This window comes from Antechinus flavipes, chromosome 2 (genome assembly GCF_016432865.1).
Source record: "Antechinus flavipes isolate AdamAnt ecotype Samford, QLD, Australia chromosome 2, AdamAnt_v2, whole genome shotgun sequence".
Taxonomy (NCBI): Eukaryota; Metazoa; Chordata; class Mammalia; order Dasyuromorphia; family Dasyuridae; genus Antechinus; species Antechinus flavipes.
Window position 1 is genome coordinate 234667505 of NC_067399.1, and position 22974 is coordinate 234690478.

The 22974-nt window shown below is 39.8% G+C and overlaps 1 protein-coding gene across 1 annotated transcript in view; it reads right to left on the reverse strand.

Moving 5' to 3' along the window:
* Positions 1–22974, reverse strand: part of PREX1 (phosphatidylinositol-3,4,5-trisphosphate dependent Rac exchange factor 1) — a 206138-nt gene that overhangs the window by 27017 nt on the left and 156147 nt on the right. Inside the window, exons 15-21 of the mRNA XM_051976532.1 lie at positions 19491–19563; positions 17255–17397; positions 14340–14432; positions 10961–11109; positions 8523–8608; positions 7750–7886; positions 1671–1812 (exon numbers count right to left, since the gene is read on the reverse strand). Coding sequence (XP_051832492.1) covers positions 1671–1812; positions 7750–7886; positions 8523–8608; positions 10961–11109; positions 14340–14432; positions 17255–17397; positions 19491–19563 — 823 coding nt within the window. The remainder of the gene's footprint in view (positions 1–1670; positions 1813–7749; positions 7887–8522; positions 8609–10960; positions 11110–14339; positions 14433–17254; positions 17398–19490; positions 19564–22974) is intronic.

A 22974-nucleotide genomic window follows, 5' to 3' on the forward strand; every position in this document is an offset into this window, starting at 1 on the left:
TTGGGGATTAGGCTTCAGGCGAGTTTCAGGGAACAGGCTTTAGGGAGCAGCCTCCAGGGATTGGGCTTCAGGAGAGGCCTTCGGGGAGCGGCCTTCGGGATCGGGCTTTGAGGAACATCCTTTGGGGAGTGGCCACTTGGCCTCCAGGGATTGGACTTGGGAGCAGAGTTTGGGGAGCAGCTTCAGGGACGGGGCTTCAGGAGCAGGCTTCGGAACAGGCTTCAGGGAACGGCCTTCGGGGAGCAAATGCCGCCTCCACAGAGCCACACTGATGCCTGCAGGCACAAGCACTGACACGTGTCAAATGGAGCCCAGCTGTCCTGGCACAGCTCGCCCGGAGCCCGCCCCCCCTTTCCCCTAAGCCTCTCCTCTTCCTGTCCCTGAGGCTCTGCGGGTGACATGCAGCGGAGGGTGTAGATGGCTCCTGCCAGAGATGACATCAGAGCTTCCTTCTCCACTGAGCAAAGCCTCCATTCGAATAAAGCAGGGGAAGAGTTATAAGCAAAAGGAAGAGCCCTCACAGGCGGGAGAAATGGATTTTGGAGACTTGAAGTTAGGGAAGATAAATCTAAACCTAATCTGGGTAATCCGGTCTAAGTCTCAACCGCCCCAGCTTTTTATAAATGATTTTCCTCATCTATAAAAGGACAATAGGTGTGTTGTGAAGCAGCATTTTGTGAACACAATCAATAAAGAAATGGGAACTAATTAATGCTGGTTTGAACACTTATAAGCTGGCTAACCTGGTCCAAGTCTCAACCACCCCAGCCTTTTATAAAGGATTTTCCTCATCTATAAAAGGACAATAGGTTTGTTGTGAGTCAACATTTTGTGCACATTCAACAAAAAAATGTGAGTTCATTATTGCTTTTGACTGAATGTAAACCCACTCCTCAAAAAATGATTTCAAATCATCCACTCAACCAGGTTCCTCCTTTGAAGCTCTAAGCAATCAATCTCTAAACAGTGGCCATTGTGTTAATATTGGCTATTTCCTCCACAAAGCGGCAGGAAAGGGGGTCAGTATGAGTCTTATTCCAGTCCCACTCTTTATGACCCCATTGGAGTTTTCCTGGCAAAGACACTGGAGTGGTTGGCCATTTCCACCCCGGCTCACTTTACAGATGAGGAAACAGAGACAAAAAAGGTTAAGTGACCTGTCCTGCTAGCAAGGAAGATGAGTCTTGCTAACTCAGGGCCAAGTGCTTTTTAGCCACTGCCCAATCTGGCTCTAGTCCCCATTGTCGAAAAACAATGATTGAAACATAGTAAGGGGAGGGAATGTGCGTCAAGATACCAGACTTCGAAATTTAAGTGCTCTCTGACCCTCCGTGCCTCAGTTTTTCCCTCTATACAATGAGAAGGCAGGGAATTGGGTATTCTCTAAATTCTAAATCCTATCTTCTTCCTTCACTGGTTCTCCCTAGACACAGGGTTTGACAGAGGGTTTTCTGGAGCTATATGTTTTTACCTCTAGTCCCAACCCCCCCCCACTCCAAAAGTGAACAAAAAGCACCAGACATTCATATTGGGCAAGGGCCTGTGAGAAGCCATCCTTCTCAGGGAAACTGTCACAAAGCCTCTTTCCAACCTCTCCCTTCCTGAATAGGGACTTGAATTTAGGCTTACAAGTCACTCCCTCCCCCCACCAAACCAGCCCCTGCCACTACCTTCATCATCTTGGCGTCCTCCCAGGGGTCCGTGTTCCCCAGCCTCATCGAGGCTACCATTGAGGTAGCCACCAGGACCCCAGTGCTGGGCTCGAGCTTCTTCAGCTTCCTCATGAGTGCGATAGATCCACTGGTACAAACCCTTGGGGGAGGAAAAAAACAACATGAAGAAGCAAGAGAAGAGCCTGGTCTCCACAAAAGTGCAGCAGCAAAGACAAGATGAGAACTACCTCCAGCCATGATCCCCAAATATTCTCACTCTGGCTCTTCTCTCAGCAGCAACAGGAATATTATTCTTAATCCACTACCACCCCACCCTCCAAAGGGAACACTCTGTGCCCAGCAGGCAGAATTTTCGTCAGAGGCCTCAAGTACCAACTACAGGGCACTGAATCTTCCTCAGTCTCAGTTTCCTCATCTGTAGATGAGGAAACTATCTCCCATACCTAGTTCATAGAATTATAGTAAAAATTAAATGAGATAATATATTTAAAATGCTTGGTATATTAAAGCACAAAAAATACCCAAAAAAATTCCTTTTCTATAATAGTCTCAAAACATTCCAATATCTTTTAGTTCAATAAAGTCTCACATAACAATTTGAAGAGGACAGGAAACCAGGGATTATGATCTCTCTCTAATTATCTCTAATTAAGGGGGATAAAAATCAGAATACAATAGCTGAGTGGCTTACCCAAGAACTCTAAAAACTAGGAAGCAGTGTGGTACAATAGAAATTTATATGTCATCGTTGACAATGTCCAAATCTTTGTGACCTATGCCATTTCCTTTTCCAGCTCAATTTACAGATGAGAAAACAGAGGCAAATGGGTTAAATGACTGCCTAAGGTGACCAAATTTGAACTCAGGTTTTCCTAACTACAGGTCTGTCCACCTAGTTGCAGTGCTTATTCCTAACTAGAAGACTTATACTCAAATCTCTTCTCTCATTACCTGTAAAATTTTGCCAAAGTCACTTAATTTCCCTGGGTTTTAGTATCTACACATAAAACAAGGAGGTTCTGAGGCAGCTAGGTGGCACAGTAAGTAAAATACCAGTCCTGGAGTCAGAAGGATTTCAAATCTGACTTTGGACCAGCTGTGTGACCTTGGGGAATAACTATTTGTCTCCAGCTCATTTTATAGATGAGGAAACTATCCACTGCACCACCTAGCTGCCCACTGCAAACTATATAAATTTAGCTATTATCTATAAGGAGAAACGTTTGAATTGTTCCCAAGATCCTTTCTAGCTCTATACACTGAATCATAGGTAGTGGTTAGAGTGCCTTCCCTTGAAGGATCGCTTCAGACATTAACTTTGTGACACTGAAAAAATCACTTTTATTTCTCTCAGACGATCTATGTGAGTGATATGAATGAACAAGTCACTTATATCTCTCTCAGACAATATATGTGAGTGATATAAACCAACAAGTCATTTATATCTCTCTCAGTTAAGGAAATTAACTGTAAAATGGGAATAATAATATCACCTACCTTGCAAGGTTATTGTGAGTATAAAATAGTATTTATAAATGCTTTGCAAACTCTAAAGTGCTATATAAAAGCTGACTTATTACTAAATCTATCATCGGTTTTCAAAAACACCCAAGTCTCCAAATGCCCAACCCAAGGCTTTTTCTACTGTCTAGACTTCCCCACCTTTGAGAAAGACTGACTCATACTTAAGAGTAAAGCAGCACAGTGAAAAGAGATCAAGAGAATCAGGTCTAATCCTGTAATCTAGTGGTAACTACTTATATAGCCTGAGCAAGTCACTCCTTATTGCTCTATTGTTACTCTGAAATTCAACTCAAATTATTATCCACTGATAAACTTTAAGGTCCATGAGGATAAGAATCTGCCTCCCTGTGCCCACCTCCACCACTGAACATAACGCTCTATAAACTATTGTTTATGAAGATTTATTAAGATAATAAAACCTAGTTGGAGTATTATTATTACTACCTGACCTCTCCATACCTTGGTTCCTTTACCTAGAAAATGGGCATTACATCTTGGATGAGGTGAGGATCACATGAAAAAGAATGAAGGCAAGGACAGAGAAAGGAAGATGAGAAAAGTGAAGGGGGTTCTGCCCCAGGGCTCCCTGTCCCATTCGGATCAATACCTGCTCAATTCTTCATTGGCAGATGGCCAGAGGAAGCTGTGTATCAAGGTAGGGAGGTGATAGAGGAAATCAGGAAGAATTGGGAACAGATTTTGCTCCACTTTGCTCATGGAGAAGACAAAGAAAATGATAAAAAGAAGAGGAGAACAAGGAAGAGGAGCAGGAAATCTGGGAAGTGGAGCTTTACAGTAGGTGACGAGTCTCCTGACACTCCCAGGGCTTAGGGTTCTCAAGGGTGGAGGGACATTACCCTTGCTCAGTCGAAGCTCTCAGAGAAGCTGCTACCCCAAATTCTGGCTAGGAGAGAGAGGGTTAGATGGAGGCTGTATTGGGTCTAGATGGGCCCAGACTCCCCTATACAGCAAGGCTCCCTATCCTAATCCAAACAGCCAAGTAGCATGAGTGCATCTGATTCTACAATGCGTAAGGGCAAAGGGCTTTTTGGCTCTACATAAGGACTACTAAACTATAATTCAAACAGAAACAGGATGCTGGCCTGTACTTGCTCATTCCCTCCTTACCTTACCTGAGATATCTGGATCCATAATAATAGCACCTGGAAGCAAATGGTTCTCTTTCCAAGATTACTGACTCTGGGAAGGGCCAAGGATCTAGAATCTCCCATCTTACCATTTTATTACTAGGCCTTCAAGGTCTTAATAAGGATGATAATGAGCTAGTGTGCCACTTGTCCTGGTTAACAAGAACATTAAGTAGCCTATAATTTATCCTAATTTAATCCTAATTTAATTAGTATCCTAATTTATCCTAATTTAAAGGAGACAGTAGGAATTTCAGGCGGGTGGTGGAGAAAAATGTTTCATTTTTGTTTTTACCTAATAAAACATATGACATAAATTCTCATTAGAAGAAATTTTAAGAGACAGAATGAGGTAATAAACAATGTTAGGCTGAGTATGGAGACCTATACACTGAAATCCTATCCAAGTGGGAACCATCTGAGCATCCATTTCCTGACCTGCAAAATGATGACAAAACAACTTGTAATCCTAAGAGCACTGTTTGCAAAAATATCTTTTTAGATTAAATGCCATAGAAATGTCACTATTACTTTTATCTGAACAGAAAGTATACTGAAGAAGGTCTGAAAGTTGCCCTTGACATAGGGCATGCCGTCTCCAGTCTCTGTACCTGGCTCACAGATGTAGCATTGACCTGAGGAGCAGAATATAGAGGGCTCCCCACTTATGGTGATAGCCCCAGGGAAATCCTCCTCCGTCCCTGATAAGTTTGTACCACATGAGCAATCATCTCCCTCTAACCCTAACCCTGCCTGGCAGTCTATGTCTAACTACATGGCACTGAGGAAAATGACATCTGGAGCGGAAAGGATAGAACAAAAAGGACAGAGAGTTGAAACTCAAGATGAGTAGGGAAAAAATAAGTGTTTCCACATGCCCTCAGTAAGTTCCAAGTCACCAGGCCAAGATGAATGATATCTTAAAGTAGTTTAAAAAAAAAAAAACCTGGCAGGTATAATTATGCTGCACTCATTGTCAGGAATTTTCAAAAGATCATGAAGAATAGGTGTCACAAGACAAGAAAATGGCAAATGCTATTCCAACTCTGAAAAGAGGGAAGAAAAAAGCATCTGAGAACTCCAAGTCAGGGAGCTTGATGACAATTGTGAGCAAAATAATGAACAATTTGGAAAGAAAGCACTGATCAAAAAGAGCCAGAATAACCTTGTAAGAACTATACATACCATATAGATTTTATTATTTCCTTTTTTGATATGTTTGTTTAACTGATTATTAGGAGAACTCAAGAGATTAAGTAGAGGTAGTTAGGTACAGCTACAATCCTATAATCTATGCAGGGTTTCTTATATTTTTTCCTTTGAGACCTTTTTTCAACCAAGAAATTTTTATCTGATCCCATTTATATAGGTATATAAAGTAGGTATGCAAATCAAACATTTAATGATAATAAATTATAATTTCACAATAATCATATTCAGTTATGAGACCCCATATGGGGTTAGGATTCTATACATTAAATTAAATTAAGTTTTAAAAATAGGTTAAATAGGGCTAGTAATGGATAAAGTATCCAATCTGGAATCAGAAAAACTCATCTTCCTGAGCTGAAATCTAGCCTCAGACACTTCCTAGTTATAAGTAAATCCTATAGAGTCAATTTAAGGAGTTTACAATCATTAGTTTGGGACAGCAAAGTGTATACTGTATAGATCACTGGGCCTGGAGTCAGGACTCTTCCTGAGTTCAAACCTGCACTCAAGACATTTAGTTGTGTGACCCTGGGCAAGTCACCTTGTTTGCTTCAGTTTTCTCATCTGTAAATTAACTGGAGAAAGGAAACCACTCTTCTATCTCTATCAAGAAAACCCTAAATGTGTGCCAAGATTTAAAATACAACTGAACAGCAAGAATGGAGCTAATGATAGCACCTACCTCTAAGGTTCTTGTAAGGATAAAATAAAAAAGTGCTTTGCAAACTTTTGACTTGAAATCTGTGTTAACTATTCTTATTCATTCATTCAAACTATTCTAGTATCTTTGCCAGGAAAACTCCAAGTTAAGGTCATGAAAATGATTGAACAGTGGCAAAGAGATTATATATCCTTATTTTAGCAAAGCATTTAATAAAGTTTTATGATATTCCTGTTGAAAAGCTGAAGAGGTAATCATACAGTTAACTGAATTCAAAACTATTTTGACCTCCCAAAAAAATCATTTAATACTTTGATGTGACATTGGGAGGAATGGAGTATCCTGGCTTTGGAATGTCTTTATCAATAATTTTAACAGTATGCAGAAGAACCAAAGTTACAAGCTGGATGATTGTCAGATTTTTAAAAATCTTGACCAACTAAAAAATGGTGAAGATTCTGATGAAATGTAATTTCATAAGGACAAATGTGAAGTCTCTGCATCCTAGAAATCAGTTCCACAATATAAAAGGAAGGAGACATGGAGCTAGACAGTAGTTTGCCTAAAAGACCTGACACTTTATTGGACTTCAAGCTCCACGGAGTAAAAGTATGAACAGTCAAAACTCAATACAATTATCTGCAATTGCAAAGCTTCCCAGTAAAGAGACAGATCCACTCTGCTCTGCTCTGACCAGACAACAATGGAGAGTAGAGTTCATTTGGGGCATCACATTTTAGAAAAGATTAAGCTGTAAAGTGTTAAAAGGATTATAACCAAGACAGCAGTGGCCCTCAGATTCATGGCCAGAAAAATCAGCTACAGGAATTAAGGTTATCTAGCCTAGAAAAAAGAGGCTGGGGAGGAGGCAAAGAAGAGGTAATTAAATTTATTCTGTTTGGCTGCAAGTCCCATAACTAGCTACAAGGCTGAAAAGAGACAAATTCAGACCTGATAACAAGGGGGGAAGAAATTCCCACTGAGATGTAGATATAAGTGGAATAGGCTACTTCTGGAGTGAAGCTACTTCTGCCTCCTTGGAGATCTTAAAGCAAAGTTTGGATGGCCACTGATCTCAAATATAGCATAAGGAATTCTTTTTCAGATGGGGATTGTGAAATTCTGTGAAAATTCTATTGAATTGGAAGCAGACCTGGGAGACACAGATATTTGAGCACAAAAGCATCAGCTAAGGGTATGAAATTTTCAATTTGGGAGCATCAGGTTGGGGAGGACAAATGGTCAGCTTCCAAATATATGTGATTCTGGCTTCCTACTTTTGAGCTTCCCTTCTGTGAAATTCTCTCTGGCAGCCTTCATCCTATCTTGGCCCTTGGATCTCAGTGTGCCTCTGGCAGGATGGTACAAACCAAGCCTGGCTCTGCATTAAATGCTTACTCCTTTTCCAGCTTGGAGCCTGACTCTGATTTTCCTAGAGAATAGGAGAACAGGTCAGCTATTGCTCCAGGCATTATAGGACCCAAGGGAAGGTGGTACCCCCTAAGACCCAGCATCCTTAAGGTTCACTCACCAGTGCCTCCTGTTGCCGGTTTCGATAGGCCAGGAAATGGTCCAACACCTCTGTAAAGCTCTCATTCGTCATGTTGTTCCCATTGACTTTCAAAATGCACTGGCCAGCGTTCAGTCCTACTGCAGCAGCCTCTGAGCCTGCAAGAGAGAGGAGTGGGTAAGGGGTAAGGCAGACCAGGTACCCAGGGAAAAAAGACTAAGGGGGCCAGCTAGAGGGATGAGAGGTCCCAACAAGGATCTCAGAGTTAAACTAGAAAGGAGGTAATCAAAGTTGAAACCTCTCATTTAAAAAAAAAAAAATCCAGATAGATTTCACCCCAGGTCTTCTAACCATAATTCCTTTCATCAACCTAGAAAATATGGAAAATCTAAAAAGTTTCTAAAAAGAGAAAATGGAATCTAAAAGATAAAACTTAGGGGAGAGAGAGAGAACAAAGAGGGAGGTGGGGCAAAGGAACAAGCATTTCTCAAGTGCCTCCTATGTATCAAGGACTATGCTAAACACTTTACAAATACCTCATCTGAGCTTCATAACAACCCCATGAGTCAGCAGCTACTACTGTTATCCCCATGTTATAATGGAACTTGAGGCAGATATTGATTATGGGACACAGCTAACTTTGATTCTATCAGCACCCAGTTGACTCCAAAGGAGGAAGATGTTGGGCAAAGGTAGTCCCTTAAATTCCTCAAAACCCCCCACACCTGGCTGCTGGCTACCAGCACTACCTCCATGTAAGGCGGACTCAGGCTCTCCACCTCTCCCTGGCTCACCTCTGCCCACAGCATGGACATATGGTGGGGAAGCTCCGCGAATCTGGAAGCACAGGGTTTCAGGATGATCAGGGACTTTAATGATTCTGAGAAAGAGCAGGAGAAAAAAATGGAGTCATTAATCACAGGAGCAAGTCACCCACCCAACACCTACAGTCAAACCTCAAAGATACTTTGCCTCTTTTGTGGGCCTTTGAACCTGGCCCTAGTTTAAGAATTTACATTAATCCATAATAATCTAACTATGTGATGTAATCTTCCCTACTAGACTGGAAACTCAACTCAGAACACATCACCCTTAGAAGAAAGTACGTAATAGATAAGCAATAAATATTTATAAATTTAAACCCCAAATTAACCAAATTCATTTTTGCTATCTTCTGCTCTATGCAAGGAGAAGCAGCACAGAGAAAAAAAGCTTACAGATCAACTCATTCAACACCCACCCCCTCCACATACACAAACACACACATAAATGTTACAGAGAAAGAAACTGAGGTAAAAAGTGTTAAATTATATTTCAGGGCAGTGGCATCCTGAAGCCAGCTTCCAGATGGCTATATTTTCAGGAGTTTTGCAAGCCAGCTATTAAACATGACCATTATGAAAATTAAATTACATAAACTTAAAATTAAACATATTAGAAATAAAGGTACTAAATATTAAAAACTCATGACTTCCTAATTATTGTACAACATTTTATCTATGCTGTCATGATTGCTTATATCTATGGTATCTGTATATTAGAGAGCTTATAGAGTGTCATTTATCTTTTCCTAACTCCCAGTTGAAAAGTGTCACTTTGATAGCTTGAAATCTACTATGGTGAGTACACTGTCTAGACCAGAAGTGAGAAAATTGCTGCCCCAAAGTCAAACAGCAGCAGTTGCCTGTTTCTATACAGCCCAAGGGCTAAGAATGGTTTTTCCATTTTTAAATGCAATAAAATTTTATTTTAAAATGTAAAAACCATTCTTAGCCCAGCAGCAATGTGCCAACCTCTGGTCTAGACTTAAGAAAGTGATGGAGAAAAAGTTAATAATACTGATAAATAAAACTTAAAGCAGTTCCATTACATTGAGAATACTACAAAAATATTTTTTTGGAAATAGTCTTCCAGTAACTGAAATCTATTATCCAATAAAGAAGTTTCTCACATCACTGAAAAGCCATAGGTTAGCTACAAAGATACAAAAGTACAACAAAAATCAACATAAGAATTTTATCAGACTCAATCAGTTATGTGGAATTTACCAAAAAAATGATTTACAAAACATCTGTTATTTGCAAATTATGGGCTACACATCCTTTATATCAGTAAAAGTTATATAATAAATAACTATATTTTTTTCCAAGGAGCTGGTTGTTAAGCATTTACAAGCATACTATTGTCCTGAATTCACAAATACTACAAGTAGGAAAGAAGGAGCAATCTTAACTCTCTCTATCCAACCCCATCTTCTACATGCCCTCCATCTCCAGCCTATGCCCTAGGAAGGATTTCAGAACAATGATTTTAATATCCTAGAAGCTCTGGCATATATATTTCTGTGCATGTGTGAGGAGAGAGAGAGAGAGAAAGAGAGACAGATAGACAGACAGAGACAGAGAGACAGGGGGAAAGAGAAGGAGAGAAGAAAAGAGAGAGACAGAGGAAGAGAGAGACAGAGACAGAGACAGAGAGACAGAGACAGAGACAGAGGCAGAGAAAGAGATAAAGACAGAGAGACCAAAAGAGACAGAGGCAGAGAGTAAAAGACAGAGAAAAAAAGACATAAAGAGAGATAGACAGAGATAGAGAGAGACAGAGACAGAGATAACCAGAGAAAGAGATAGAAAGACAGAAAGACAGAGGCAGAGAGAGAAAAACAGAGAGAGATAGAGACAGAGAGAGAAACAGAGAGAAAGAGATAGAGGCAGAGAGAAAAAGAAAGACAGAAAGAGAAAGGAGACAAAGAGAGACAGACAAAAAGACAGAGACAAAGAGAGAAGGACAGACAGACAGACAGATAAATCTGTGAAAGAATGTATGCATGTACATGTGGTGGGTGAACTTTAAGAAGCTACGGGAGACTTCAGATAACCTCCTGATCAACTATTTTAAAAATTGAAGAGAGGCACAGAGAGGGAAAGTAATCTGTCCCAAATCAATTAAAGGCAAAGCTAAGACTTCTGGAAATCCCACCTGGTGTCCATTTCCATTAGTCGCAATAGCAAGTACATTGAACAGATTCAGTTTATTGAGGCAGAAAGGTGAGAAATGTTTAGCTGAGGGACTTTCTTTCCTAAAATATATTATACTGTTATGCTCTTGTGCACATTGTATGTGTGTGACATTACATTATGTCACATGATATGATATGACATCATCCCCATCCCCATCCCCCAGATCTCTGAGCTTCATCACCATGGCAGCCAGCATCCCCCAGAGAACTTACTCTTTGGCCTTGCTGGCCACAAGGAGGCGTAGGGGCCTTCGAGAACAGAATGACTGGTTGAGGATGGCTTCCACCTCTGAGAAAGGTCGTAGAAATACAAGGTCCTCATTGATGGAATAGATCTTCCTCCCAACCTGCAGGCCAGCCATCTGGGGAGAATGGACACAGGGAGTTACAACCCGACAACTATTTGATACTCCCAAGGCACTTGATGATGAAAAATGGCTATCATCGCTCAGATCTCTGCAATGTTTTAAGCACTTGCTCCACAACAACCCTGTGACAGAGGTAGTAGGAAAAGTGGGAAAACCAAGAGTCAGAGAAAAGAACTCTTTCCCAAATAAACAACAGAGCTAACATTTGAATCCATTTCTTCTCATTCTATATTCTGTGCTCCATTCCCCCATGCTGCTGCTGCTTTGCTCTTCACAGGTTAATGAGGTCAGAAGTAAGATCACAGAACACCCAGAGCAGGTCTTTTATTTTACAGAAGAGAAAAGTGAGACTACGGGGAAAAGAAGGGATGGGCTCGAGGCCACAAAAGTAGCGAGCAGCAGATCCACGTCAGATTCACTTCTCTCCACCACATCATGCCCACTTTGATCCTCACAAAAACCCTTTTAGCATAGACAGATGAGCTACCTGATTTGCCCAGAGTCCTAGGGATATGGGGAAAGAACTGGAGTATCTGATTTAATGTCTAGTATCCTTTAACGTCAGACTAGGCTGGAGGGTAAAAAGGGTACCAGTAAAAAGGAAACAAAGGAACAGTCAGGGACGAAGCGGAGATGGCCATGGTGACCTACTTCCGCAATACGGCCCGCTTTGTTAGCAGATTTCTGCAATCCCAGCTTTCTCCAAGAAAATAGCAGAAAGCGTTTCCCAGAAGTCCAGTTCAATCTGATTCAGAGCTTGCTCAGAATGTAGGGAAAACAAAAGGTCAAGAAATGGTGGAATAAAAAAATTGGAAAATAAGGAAGTAGCAAACACGATTGCAAACTATACCACAGAGTGGTCAACACTAAAATAATATGTTACAGATTACTGCTGGGAAAACTGGAAAGGAGTCTGGCAGAAATTAGGTTTAAACAAGATCTTACACCTTGTAGAACAATAAACTCCATGGATTCATGACAGATACAAAAGGTTATATCCTAATCAGACTAGGAACAAGAAAATTGCTACCGTGGTCAGGCAAAGAGTTAACCCAAATAAGGGACAGAGTTGATAGGAGATAAAATAAACATTTTAATGACATCAAATTGAAAAGAGAGAATGGCATAGAGAGAATTGTTCTCAAAGCTGAGCTTGCCCCTGACATGTGAACTGTATGAACCTAGGAAAATTGCTTAATATCTCTGTGCCACAGGCCGGATATTAAACAGGCTAAAAATATGGCATGAAGCAGATTAATATGTGGAATGTAAGAGTCCATTTCTAATTTGAGAATTAGATACAATTGCAAAAAGGGAATTCTTTGCAAAAAAGGCATCATCCCTGTACTGAAAGTTCTAGGAGTTCTTTATATAAAAGAACAATCACAGGTCCATACTTTATCATTACCCTAAAACTGAAATGTTTTTATAAAATTTCATAAATCCAAAATTAGAAATGCAATTTTTTTTACAGATTTTGCTGATTAAGTTCTATGATATATAGGGATGTGATTCAAATATATAAGAAGAAGCATTCCCTGAAATATAAATTATCAAAATATATAACCCAAGTTGTTTATTAAAGAAAACTACACAACCCTATAAAAATGTATAATATTGATATAACATAATACAACATATCACATGTATATATATATATATATATATACACAAATATTATAAAAATGCTCCAAATTATTAATAAAAGAAGCAAATTAAAACATTTTTGAGATTTCATCTATCACATTGGCAAAATAAAAATGGAATTATTGAAGGGAACTGTTGAAGGGAAGGTAGAAGGAATGCACCCTTGGTGGAGCTGTGAACCAATCTAGTCATCTCTGTGGTCCATGGCCATAGAAAACAAAGTAGCACCAAATCATACATACTGTTCAACCCCAGCAATACTCTTATTTAGAGAACAAGAGAAAAAAACAGACCTCTAAGAATTTATGAGCTTTTTGTTGAAACAAAATCTGGAAATTAAGGAAGTCTCCATCAAATTGAGGATGAATGGTTGAACAAATTAAAGTATATAAATTTAATGACATATATTATATCACATAAGAAAATGAGGAAAGGAATAGATTTTTGAGGAAACCCAGAAAGAATTTTATTAATCAGTGAAGAATGAAATGAGCAGAACCAGGGGGGAAAAACATATAATGACTACAACATGGTAAGGGAAAACAAAAACTTGAAAGTTCTGAGGAATGTAATTACAAACTACAATTCTACAGAATCAAAGAATGAAACATACTTCTGAACAAAAGGTACAGAATCCAAAAATTTTACTTTTTTTCCCCCCCTGGATATGTTTGGCTTAACTTTGCTTACAAGAGAAGATTTTGGGAGAAGAGAAAGGAAATTTGTAGCGGGAGGGGGTGAGGGGGTTCACCCTAGAGATGGCAATGCCAAAAATGATTGCCAATGAAGCTTTTTTTTTTTTTTTTTTGGGGGGGGGGGGGGAAGCAATTGGGGTTAAGTGACTTGCCCAAGGTCACACAACCAGGTCTGAGACCAGATTTGAACTCAAGTCCTCCTGACTTCAGGGCTGGTGCTCTATCCACTATCCACCTAGCTGCCCCGAAACATTTCTTAGAATGCACAGAAGGAAGTTCTTGAGGAGCTACAAGCAGGACTATTTTGGACTATATGCCTTCTAAGAAATCTTATACAATTTCTGAGGTTTGGGGATTCAGTGATTCTGTGTCCATTTATCTTCATAACTAAAATCTATTTACATATCAAAAATTCAAATCTACTAAAACAGTCTTCTGAGGTAAAGAATGAGTGGCTGTCATGTCTTCACTCTACAGATAAGAAAACCAAAGTCCAAAAATACAGCCAATCAGCCAATCATCCGCAACTCTCCCATTACTTCCCATCATCACAAAAATGTACCTGTGGACATTGAATAAGGATTGAGGAGGCTTAATTTCAACTCCTTTTTATAATATTTGTATACTACGTTAAGTCTTTTCCATGGAACTCAGTTTCTTTCTGTTTAAATGAGATCAGAATACTCTTAAGACACCTTCCATCTTTATGACCTTATGATTCCATGAAAGGATCACTAATGAGTCAGTGACAGAGCTGACAGTGTTCTTTCCATTACTCTACACAGCCTTCCCCTTTTCCTTTTATGATCACATTGGAAGTTGTTTTCCTTGGCTCATTACTGGAGTGAGCAAGTTCTTTGCATCCACCCTGGAATATCTCACCTCGGCCAATGAACCTCGCTGAACCGACTTCACCATGATCACCTTGTTCTTTTCTTCTATGTCAAAGCCATAATCATCCTCTTGAGGTAATATCTGGGAAATAAAAAAAAAAAGCAGTCAAATTAACAAGGTGATTAATTTATCACTGGCCCTGACACCACAACACCCAGGAAGCATCTCCTAAGCCCAAGGATCTGAGAAAGGAAACCAGAGCAGTCACTGTCTTAGATCATCTTTTTGGTGATATCATGTTTCTCTCTTGGCTCAAAAAACCTTCAGAGACTTTTTTTTTTTTACTTCTAAGATGAAATTCAGACTGGTATTGAAAATGCTCTTCAATCTTGTTCCAACCTACTTTTTATTTCTTATTAAATTTATTATTTATTCAATTTCATTTTTATTTTTCATATTTAAATACAGACTAATATTGAAAGTCTTCTCCAATCTGGCTCCAACCTCGTTTTATTTCATAATAAACCACTTCTTCCATGCTACTAACTGTTCCCAAAACTCTCAAAATATTTCTGCGGTCCATTTCCCCATAACAGGAATGCACTCCCTCCTCACTTCTGACTTTGTGGCAGGGCCAAGAAAGCTCTGACTTCTGCGATGCTTTCCATAATTTCTCTGCAGTTTCATACTTCTATATGTGTATACATATGCACATATAGGCATATTTAATATATGATCAAAATTATATTATAAAATTATTATTTTTCTTATTGGAATTTTAACTCCAAATGCTATTCTTCCTCATTCTGAGAAATATAAATGAATTGCTATTGCTTTGTAATAAAACATATATATAGTCACAGCTATATTAATAAATAAGGTTTTTATCCTTTATCCCTTTCTGGGGATCTTACTGTATAGGGAGTTGATTCCATCTTGCCCCTAAGGAATTCTAAACATTTCATTGTAGAATCCATCTTATTCCCTCTCTATATATAAATAAATAAATATGTGTGTATATATATATAAAGCGGGAGAAGACAGCTATAGAAAAGCAAGCTAGGTTGATTATTTCATCCAAACAAGCCATATACAGGATAAACAGGATATAATAAACAAAGGGGAGGCACTAGAATCGAGAGATTGGGAAAAATTTCCTGAAGAAGGTAGGCTTTTAACTCTGTATACATATACAATATATATAAGTACACAGTACAAGAGTATGTGATGATCAATTGTGCTGGATTTGGATTTTTTCAGCAATAAGGTCATTGAAGGCAATTTCAATAGACTTGGGAAGGAAAGTGCCATTTACATCCACAGAGAGGTCTATGGAGCTATGGAGACTGAATGTTCGTGGTATTTTCGCTTGTTGTTGTTGTTTGTTTTTTTCATTTTTTTCTTCTACCTTTTGATTTGATTTTCCTTGTGCAGCATGATGAATATGAGAATGTATTTATAAGAATTGAACATGTTTAATCTCTGTTGGATTGCTTGCCATCCATAGGAAAGGGTAAGGATAAAAAGGGGAAAAAATCTGGAACACAAGATTTTGCAAAAGTGAATGCTGAAAATTATCTTTGCATGTCTTTGGAAAAATAAAAAGCTATTAAAAATGTAACTATCTAAAAAATAAAAATAAATGTTTTCCGAATAAAATTGGAATAAAAGCAATCAGAAAATCACTACTTGTGATGACAAAAAGAAACGAGAACAACCTCACCACATTCTCCACTATGAATGAACTTTACATCCAGTCAAATTATTTCCTTTCCCTTCTTAGAAACTCATCTTCCAGAGCTTCGTATTATCACTCCACTAAGGCCTCCCTAATCTACCCGCTAAGAGTATATGTTAATCAGTCATTCATTTACATTCAAACCATTTATTATGGATTCATTAGTGCCAGAATTAGCTATGAGTTCACCTTTCCTTTCCCTTACTTTAATGAGAAGTTGCTTCAAGACATAGACCAGCTTATTTAGTTTCCAGAATAGCTGCCAGCATTTGCATGACAATAGCATGTAACTTATAGAATAAAAACCAGCAGACTTGTTACAGGTTCGGCAATGTGTAGAAGCAACAATTTATATAATGGCAATGTACTAGGATCATACTACTGACATAGTAGCATGTAGGACCATGATATAAAGACATATAACCCTGAACTTTATCATATACACACACTATATATATGTGTATGTGCTTATATACATACATATGTATATATATATATATATATATATATATATATATATATATATATATTCAAATCTGGTCTCAGACACTTAACACTTCCTGGCTGTGTGACTCTGGACAAGTCACTTAACCTCTATAGTGCGTACATATTTACTATACATGCATGTGACATGGTTCTACATATGCATGTGTACATATACATTTGTACTATATATGTAGGCAGCTGGGGGGGTGCCATGGAAGTACAAATCTGGCCTCAGACATTACTAGATGTATAACACTGAGCCCTGTTTGCCTCAGTTTCCTCATCTGTAAAATGAGCTGAAGAAGGGAATGGCGAACTACTTATGAGAAGATGGAGAGTCAAACATGATGAAAACAAGAAGATTCCACGAACATGAAGGAACCTAGAACTGTTCTGTGTATGTGACGGCATTCTCCATCATCCTGTGCACACAGCAGTGTGTAGAATCGGGCCGTGCAATAAACTAGCACCTAAGTTTTGGGCACCTAGAATTTTTTCATCTACATGATGCTATCTAGAATTGTGTATGTGGTGGTCTCTAGAACCAGGCCAGCGAGAGCAGCCATTCAGTAAAGGCTTCAGAAAACAAAGAAAAAGAATGAAAGAAAAATTTAGGGGCATCCACTAGCTCAGCTCTGAAGGAAAACGAAAAAGAGCTTTTATTTTAACAGTGGGGGTGCAGACCGAGGGTAAGCCTGGGATCAGAATGAGAACCTCCGCTCGGCAGCAGAGCTCCTACCAGAAGGTTCCTGGCCAGGATGTTCTCCACCAGCTTGAAGTCATTGCGAAGCAGCTTGTTCTTGGAGCTTGTCCCTTCCATCTCCTCATCAGCATGAAAGCGGAAGTACTGGGACTCATCTTTGAACTCACTCTTCTCTAGGACTGGGCCCAAATGAACACACACACAAGGAAAGAATACAGTTAGGCATGTGTTTGAAGCCTCTAGGGGCCCAGAAAAATGCTTTGCAGACCAACACTGTTCTGACTTAACAGTGCAATTTAATATCCCCAGATTGAGCCGTGCTGTCCCCCCAAAAAAGAAAAAAATGCTCTCCAGCCTCCCTAGCTATCCTCCCAAAGCCCAGAGACATTAGTGACCTACTCTTTAAGAAGGCAAATGAGCTATTTCAGAGTAATAAGACAAGAGATGGGAATTTCACAGCTTTCCTGATGCAATCAAAGCAGGAGGGAGTCATTTCAATGAGACTGTTCTCTGTTTTTCTCTGACATTCTAAGCTCTATGTATGCTGCAATAGCAGTATAAATGCTCGCTTCCCCTCAGCTCTTTTAACGTGTCCTTTCTGAGATTCTGCATTCCCTGGGGACATTCTGTCTCATGCTTTTCTTTGTACCTCCAGCACTTAGCAGAGCGCCTGAAACACACTGGATGCTTAATAAATAATTAGTGACTTCCATTCCAAGGTCCCTTCCATCTCTCACAGTCTGTGTGTCAAAGGAACATCAAGACCACCTAGTCAAAGGCTGAGAACGTCAGGCTAGTTCAGGGAAATGCTCTATGTGGCAGAGTCTCAAATACACCCCTCAGTCCAAATAGCACCCACAGGGAGACATTCCTAGACCCCACTTTGATCTGGGACACAATTCCTGACAGCTCTGCCCAAAGCTTGGACCTTCCGCCAATCAGAGCCATGCTCCCTATGGATGTGGCGACCAGAAAAATTATAGGTCTGTTCTGAGTGGTTATTTCGGGGATGCCTTAGGGCTGAGGACATTCTGAGGGGGTGGGTCCCAGAGAATGCACCCTGATGATCCCTGGGGAGCAGAAGGGATGCAATGGCTGGATGTATGTCTCATGCAGGCTGTCCCCAAGGCCACAAATACACCCTAAAATGATCAAGCTGAAGCCCAAACTGAAGGGCGCGGCCCAACCTCAAAACATAGGGTAGAGCCTGGGAAGAACAGGAACTGGCCACCCATGGCATCAGTGGCTTCCTTCTCCTTTCTGGGACCATGTTATACACATTCTGAAATCAGACTCTAGCTTTGCATGGCTATGTCTGCTTCCCAAGGGGACCTGCCTTGTATTTAATACCTATAAACAAATACATGGAGTCCCAGAAATAGAAGGGCTCTTAGAATAGCAAACACTAGAAAGACCAGCATAGAATAATAGAAACACTTGAAGGAACCTTAATGCAATGTGAGAGGAAAAAAGGCACTGGAGATTAGCTTCTCCTTTCACAGAATGAGGCAAGAGAGCCCCAGGCTGAGGAAGTGATTTGCCTACCCATGGTCACATAGCATATAAAGGTCAGAGCCAAAGCCGAATTTAAATCTTCTGACTCATTTCATTATATTCGTCTGAAGTCGGTAAAAGAAAACTTGCTGTCATCATAAACCCAGAATTTGTTGCATCCCTTATATACATAATATCTGAGTGTCAAATAGGGCCAAATCCACCTCACTACCTCACTACCCTACTGTCTAACCATATAAATGCAAAATCTCAGCACTGGAAAGATCCTCAGAAGTCATTTAACCTAAATCTACTTGAGAACTTCTGTCTACAATATACCAGACAAATGGTCATCCTCTCTCCCAAGTTTGCATCTTTTTTTTAGGGTATCCATGCCTAAGTTCCTTCAATCATTCTCCATATGTCATGGTCATGGGCAACCCTCCAGCAGTCTGTCCTACTCCAGACTCACTCTCCCTGTCCCTCCTAAAATGCAACATTCAGAAAGAATATTTTTATTCTAGAAGTGGACTTTGTTGGACGATGAACCTAAGAAATAGATCCAGAACTCCATCAAGTAATTTGCTAATTTTATTCTGCAATCTGACTGTTTTTTGGGGTGATGGGTTCAATAGCCTGGTCTGATAGGGACATACTCCAAGGTGAAGGAATGGAACAAAATGCCTCACTAGCCTTTGAGAAGCCTATTCCAGCAGTGGAACCCAGAACCTCACTGAAGTCAATGGAGTCGGGGCAGGAGAAAGAGCAGGAGAATTACCGTGGTGCATGAAGCCATTGTTACAGAGTCCCACACCCAGAGCCACAGCTTCCTCCCTTGTCTGGCAGTCTCCCTAGAGAGAAGAGAACAGCATTAATACCAATAATAATGACAACAGCAGGTTATACTTACATGGCAACATACATTATACATACAATTATTTCCAAAACTTTCATTAAGTGTGTACTGTGTATAGTTGAGCATTAGAGGAAATGAAGTTTAAAAGACAATCTTTCATTTTTCTGGATCTAGCAGTCAAAAAGGATGGATTGTTACTGTCCACAACAATACAAGAGAACAGGAAAAAGCAATTATATCTGTGACTTCACTGTTACAAGGATCTCTTGGATGAAGAAGCTCCCTCTAGCAATTCAAGTTGACACCTTCCCTGAAACTTACAATCTGAGAGATTTACCCAGAATTACCCAGATCTACCCAGAATTACTTAGCAAATAATCCATAATAAATAATCCATAATAATCAAACCAAGTGCACTGTATCTTCTAAGCTCCTTGAGGGCACTCATTTTTCATCTGCACTACTCCCTCAGCTTGTAGAAAAGAGCTAATGCATCTAAATGGGCCTTGACAGATGTTTGTGGAAATGAACTGAATTGAACTGAGGATGATGACAAGGAAATCAGGAAAGGTTTCATAGTACTGGTGGCATCCGAGTTAGATCTGAGAGGATAGCATTCTAGATTTGGGGATTCAGCGTTAGCTCATGCATGGAGAGAGAGAATAAATGGCAAATTCAGGAGGCAGAGAGAAGTTCAGATTAGTTGAAGCAGGAGTAGAAGGGAGTAAAACAAGAGATAAAGACACAAAGTTAAAGGTAGTATCAAAACAAAGATGTCCTTGAATTCTAAAGAGAAGTCTGAACTTTATTCAAGAGAAAATGGAGAAACAAGAAGATTATTCGAAGAACAATTCTGTTGAATGTGGCTCTTTTCAATCATCAATGAGATGACTGAGGTCAGTTCCAATGATTTTGTGATGATGAAAGCCATCTACATCCAGAGAGAAGATTGTGAGAACTGAGTATGGATCACAATATAGCATTTTCACTCTTTTTGTTGTGGTTTGCTTGTATTTTGTTTTCTTTCTCATTTTTTTCCTTTTTAATCTGATTTTTTTTGTGTAGCACAATAATTGTATACATAAGTATACATATGTTGGATTTGACATATTTTAACATGTTTAACATATAATGGATTACTTGCCATTTCTAGGTGACAAGGTGGGGACAAGGGGGGAAAATTTGGAACACAAGGTTTTGCAAGGGTCAATGTTGAAAAATTATCCATGCATATATTTTGAAAACAAAAAACTTTAAAAGAGAGAGAGAGAAAATGAGAAGTCACTAATGGTTTCTGAACAGAAAAGAGACATGATGAGATCTACACAGAAGAATGACCATTCTGTAGCAGGGAGATCCTTTTGGCTGAATGTAGAGGAGCAATGGACATTGGTAAATGAGGGCCAAATTGTGAGAAGTTTGTGCCTTATCCTAGATGTAATAAGGAGCCACTGAAAGTTTCCAAGCAAAGACATGACCAATCAGTTCTGTGCTTTAGGAAGATTATTTCAACATCTATGAATAAGAGAGCTTCAAGAAGAAGCAGGGTGGGAAAGCAGGAGGCCACTTAAGAAGCTGTAATTAGACATAATAAGGATTTAAACTATAGTAGTGGCAAGATGTAGAAAACAGAAGAGAATAAATGTGAGAGAAGTGACAACTTGCTTGCCAACTAACTGATCACTCAATTAATCTAAGAGCATTTATTAAACATTAGCATTGTGCTAAGCTGAAGCTACAAATACAAAAGCAAATTAGCCACTCCATTAAAGAGATTACATTTAACAGGAGAGCAAAAAGATATTCACAAGTAAATAAATACAGTATATGGTTAAAAATAATAAACATTCTGGCAGCAGCACAATGGGTTAGAGGCAAGAGGGAGTCAGCCCCAGTGGGTGATCAATGTCCCAGAGTAAGAACAGTGAGAAAAGGAGAGGTAGAGTTGGGATGGTCAAGGCTTGGCAATAGATTAGATAAAAGAAGGGAGGAATAAAAATCACCCAAAGAGTTTCCCTTATTAAAAATGCCTTATAAACTGCAACAGTTATTTTCTAATCTCTGTACTCCCAAAATCAGACACAGGGCTTAGTGAATAGGAAGGTACCATCTCAGAAACATAAGAAAAACTATTAAACAAAAATTATAACAAACCTAAAAGGCAGCACTTATTTGTGGAAATGCAAACAAAGATTACTTCCTACTCAATAAATGCAAGTGCCTCAGGAATTGTGGGTATGATCATTTTAGAAAGATTTTTTAGCAAGGACTGAAATGCCCCAAAGTTTGAGATTTCCTCTCAGATGACCAGGTGGATCACCCAAAACATCCACTTCTCAAATTTAGGTATTAAGGGCTGAGGGAAGGGGTTGGGGAGAGAAGAGAAGTATCTGTCATTTCTGCTACCCTGTCCTTAATTCTGCTCCCTGCAGATCAGGGAATTCCCACTGTGACTTGGACCAGTCTCCTACCACAGAGCATGAGCTGGGAGCAGCCCTCCTTGAATTAAAATATGGGTGGTACCTTTATTTTTGAATTAAGAACACCTTGGTGAGAGACCACAAGCCCCATGGGAGTGCTGGGATACATGGATACATCACTGAGAAATCTGAGTCCTTGGAATTAGTCCCCAGGCTAGGAATGGCTTCCCCAAGGCCATACAAGTGATAAAGACATCCAGAGGATGTTAGGAATGGAAGACATCACAGAGTTCACTTCTTCAAACTCCCTCATTTTACAGATAACAAAGGAAATCTAATCCGCAGAATACTGACTTGTTCAAGGTCACCCAGCTAGGAAGTGCCACACAAATGATACAGAAGTGCTGTTTGTAAGGATGAAAGGAATAGACGCAAGGATCTCAGAACTGACTTTGTAGTCCAATGACCCATTTGACAGAGAAGGGAACCCAAATGTCAGGAGATCACACAGCTTAGTAAGTGTCAAAACCAAGATTTCTGGCCTTAGACTAAATTCTCTTTCTCTACACCATACAGCCTGATGAGCTCTTTTTAAAGTTCTGCAAAGAAAAGGACTTCTAGGGAAAGGAAGGAAAAAAGCTTCCATTCCATCCTCCCCCAGCTCCCACTGGGTGAGAAAGCTGTGTTTTTTCCTCTGACAGGCTCTCTGCCCCCCAAATGACAACTGGTATTCACAGCCAAAACAAGATGGTCGGGGATCACAAGCTGCACTTGGAGAGGGAGATGCTTTGTGTAAACACTGGGCCACACTTGTTCCACAGCTGACCCCTCCTGACAAATCTCTCCTCAGAGGCAGCACCCTCACAAGTGTGTGCCTTCAGCCTCAGCTTCTTCCAGGGGAAGCAGCCTTTATCCTGGGACTTGCAAACTCACCTCAATCCTCCCTCCCACTTCCCCTAGTCCAGCTGTGAAACAACTGACCAGTG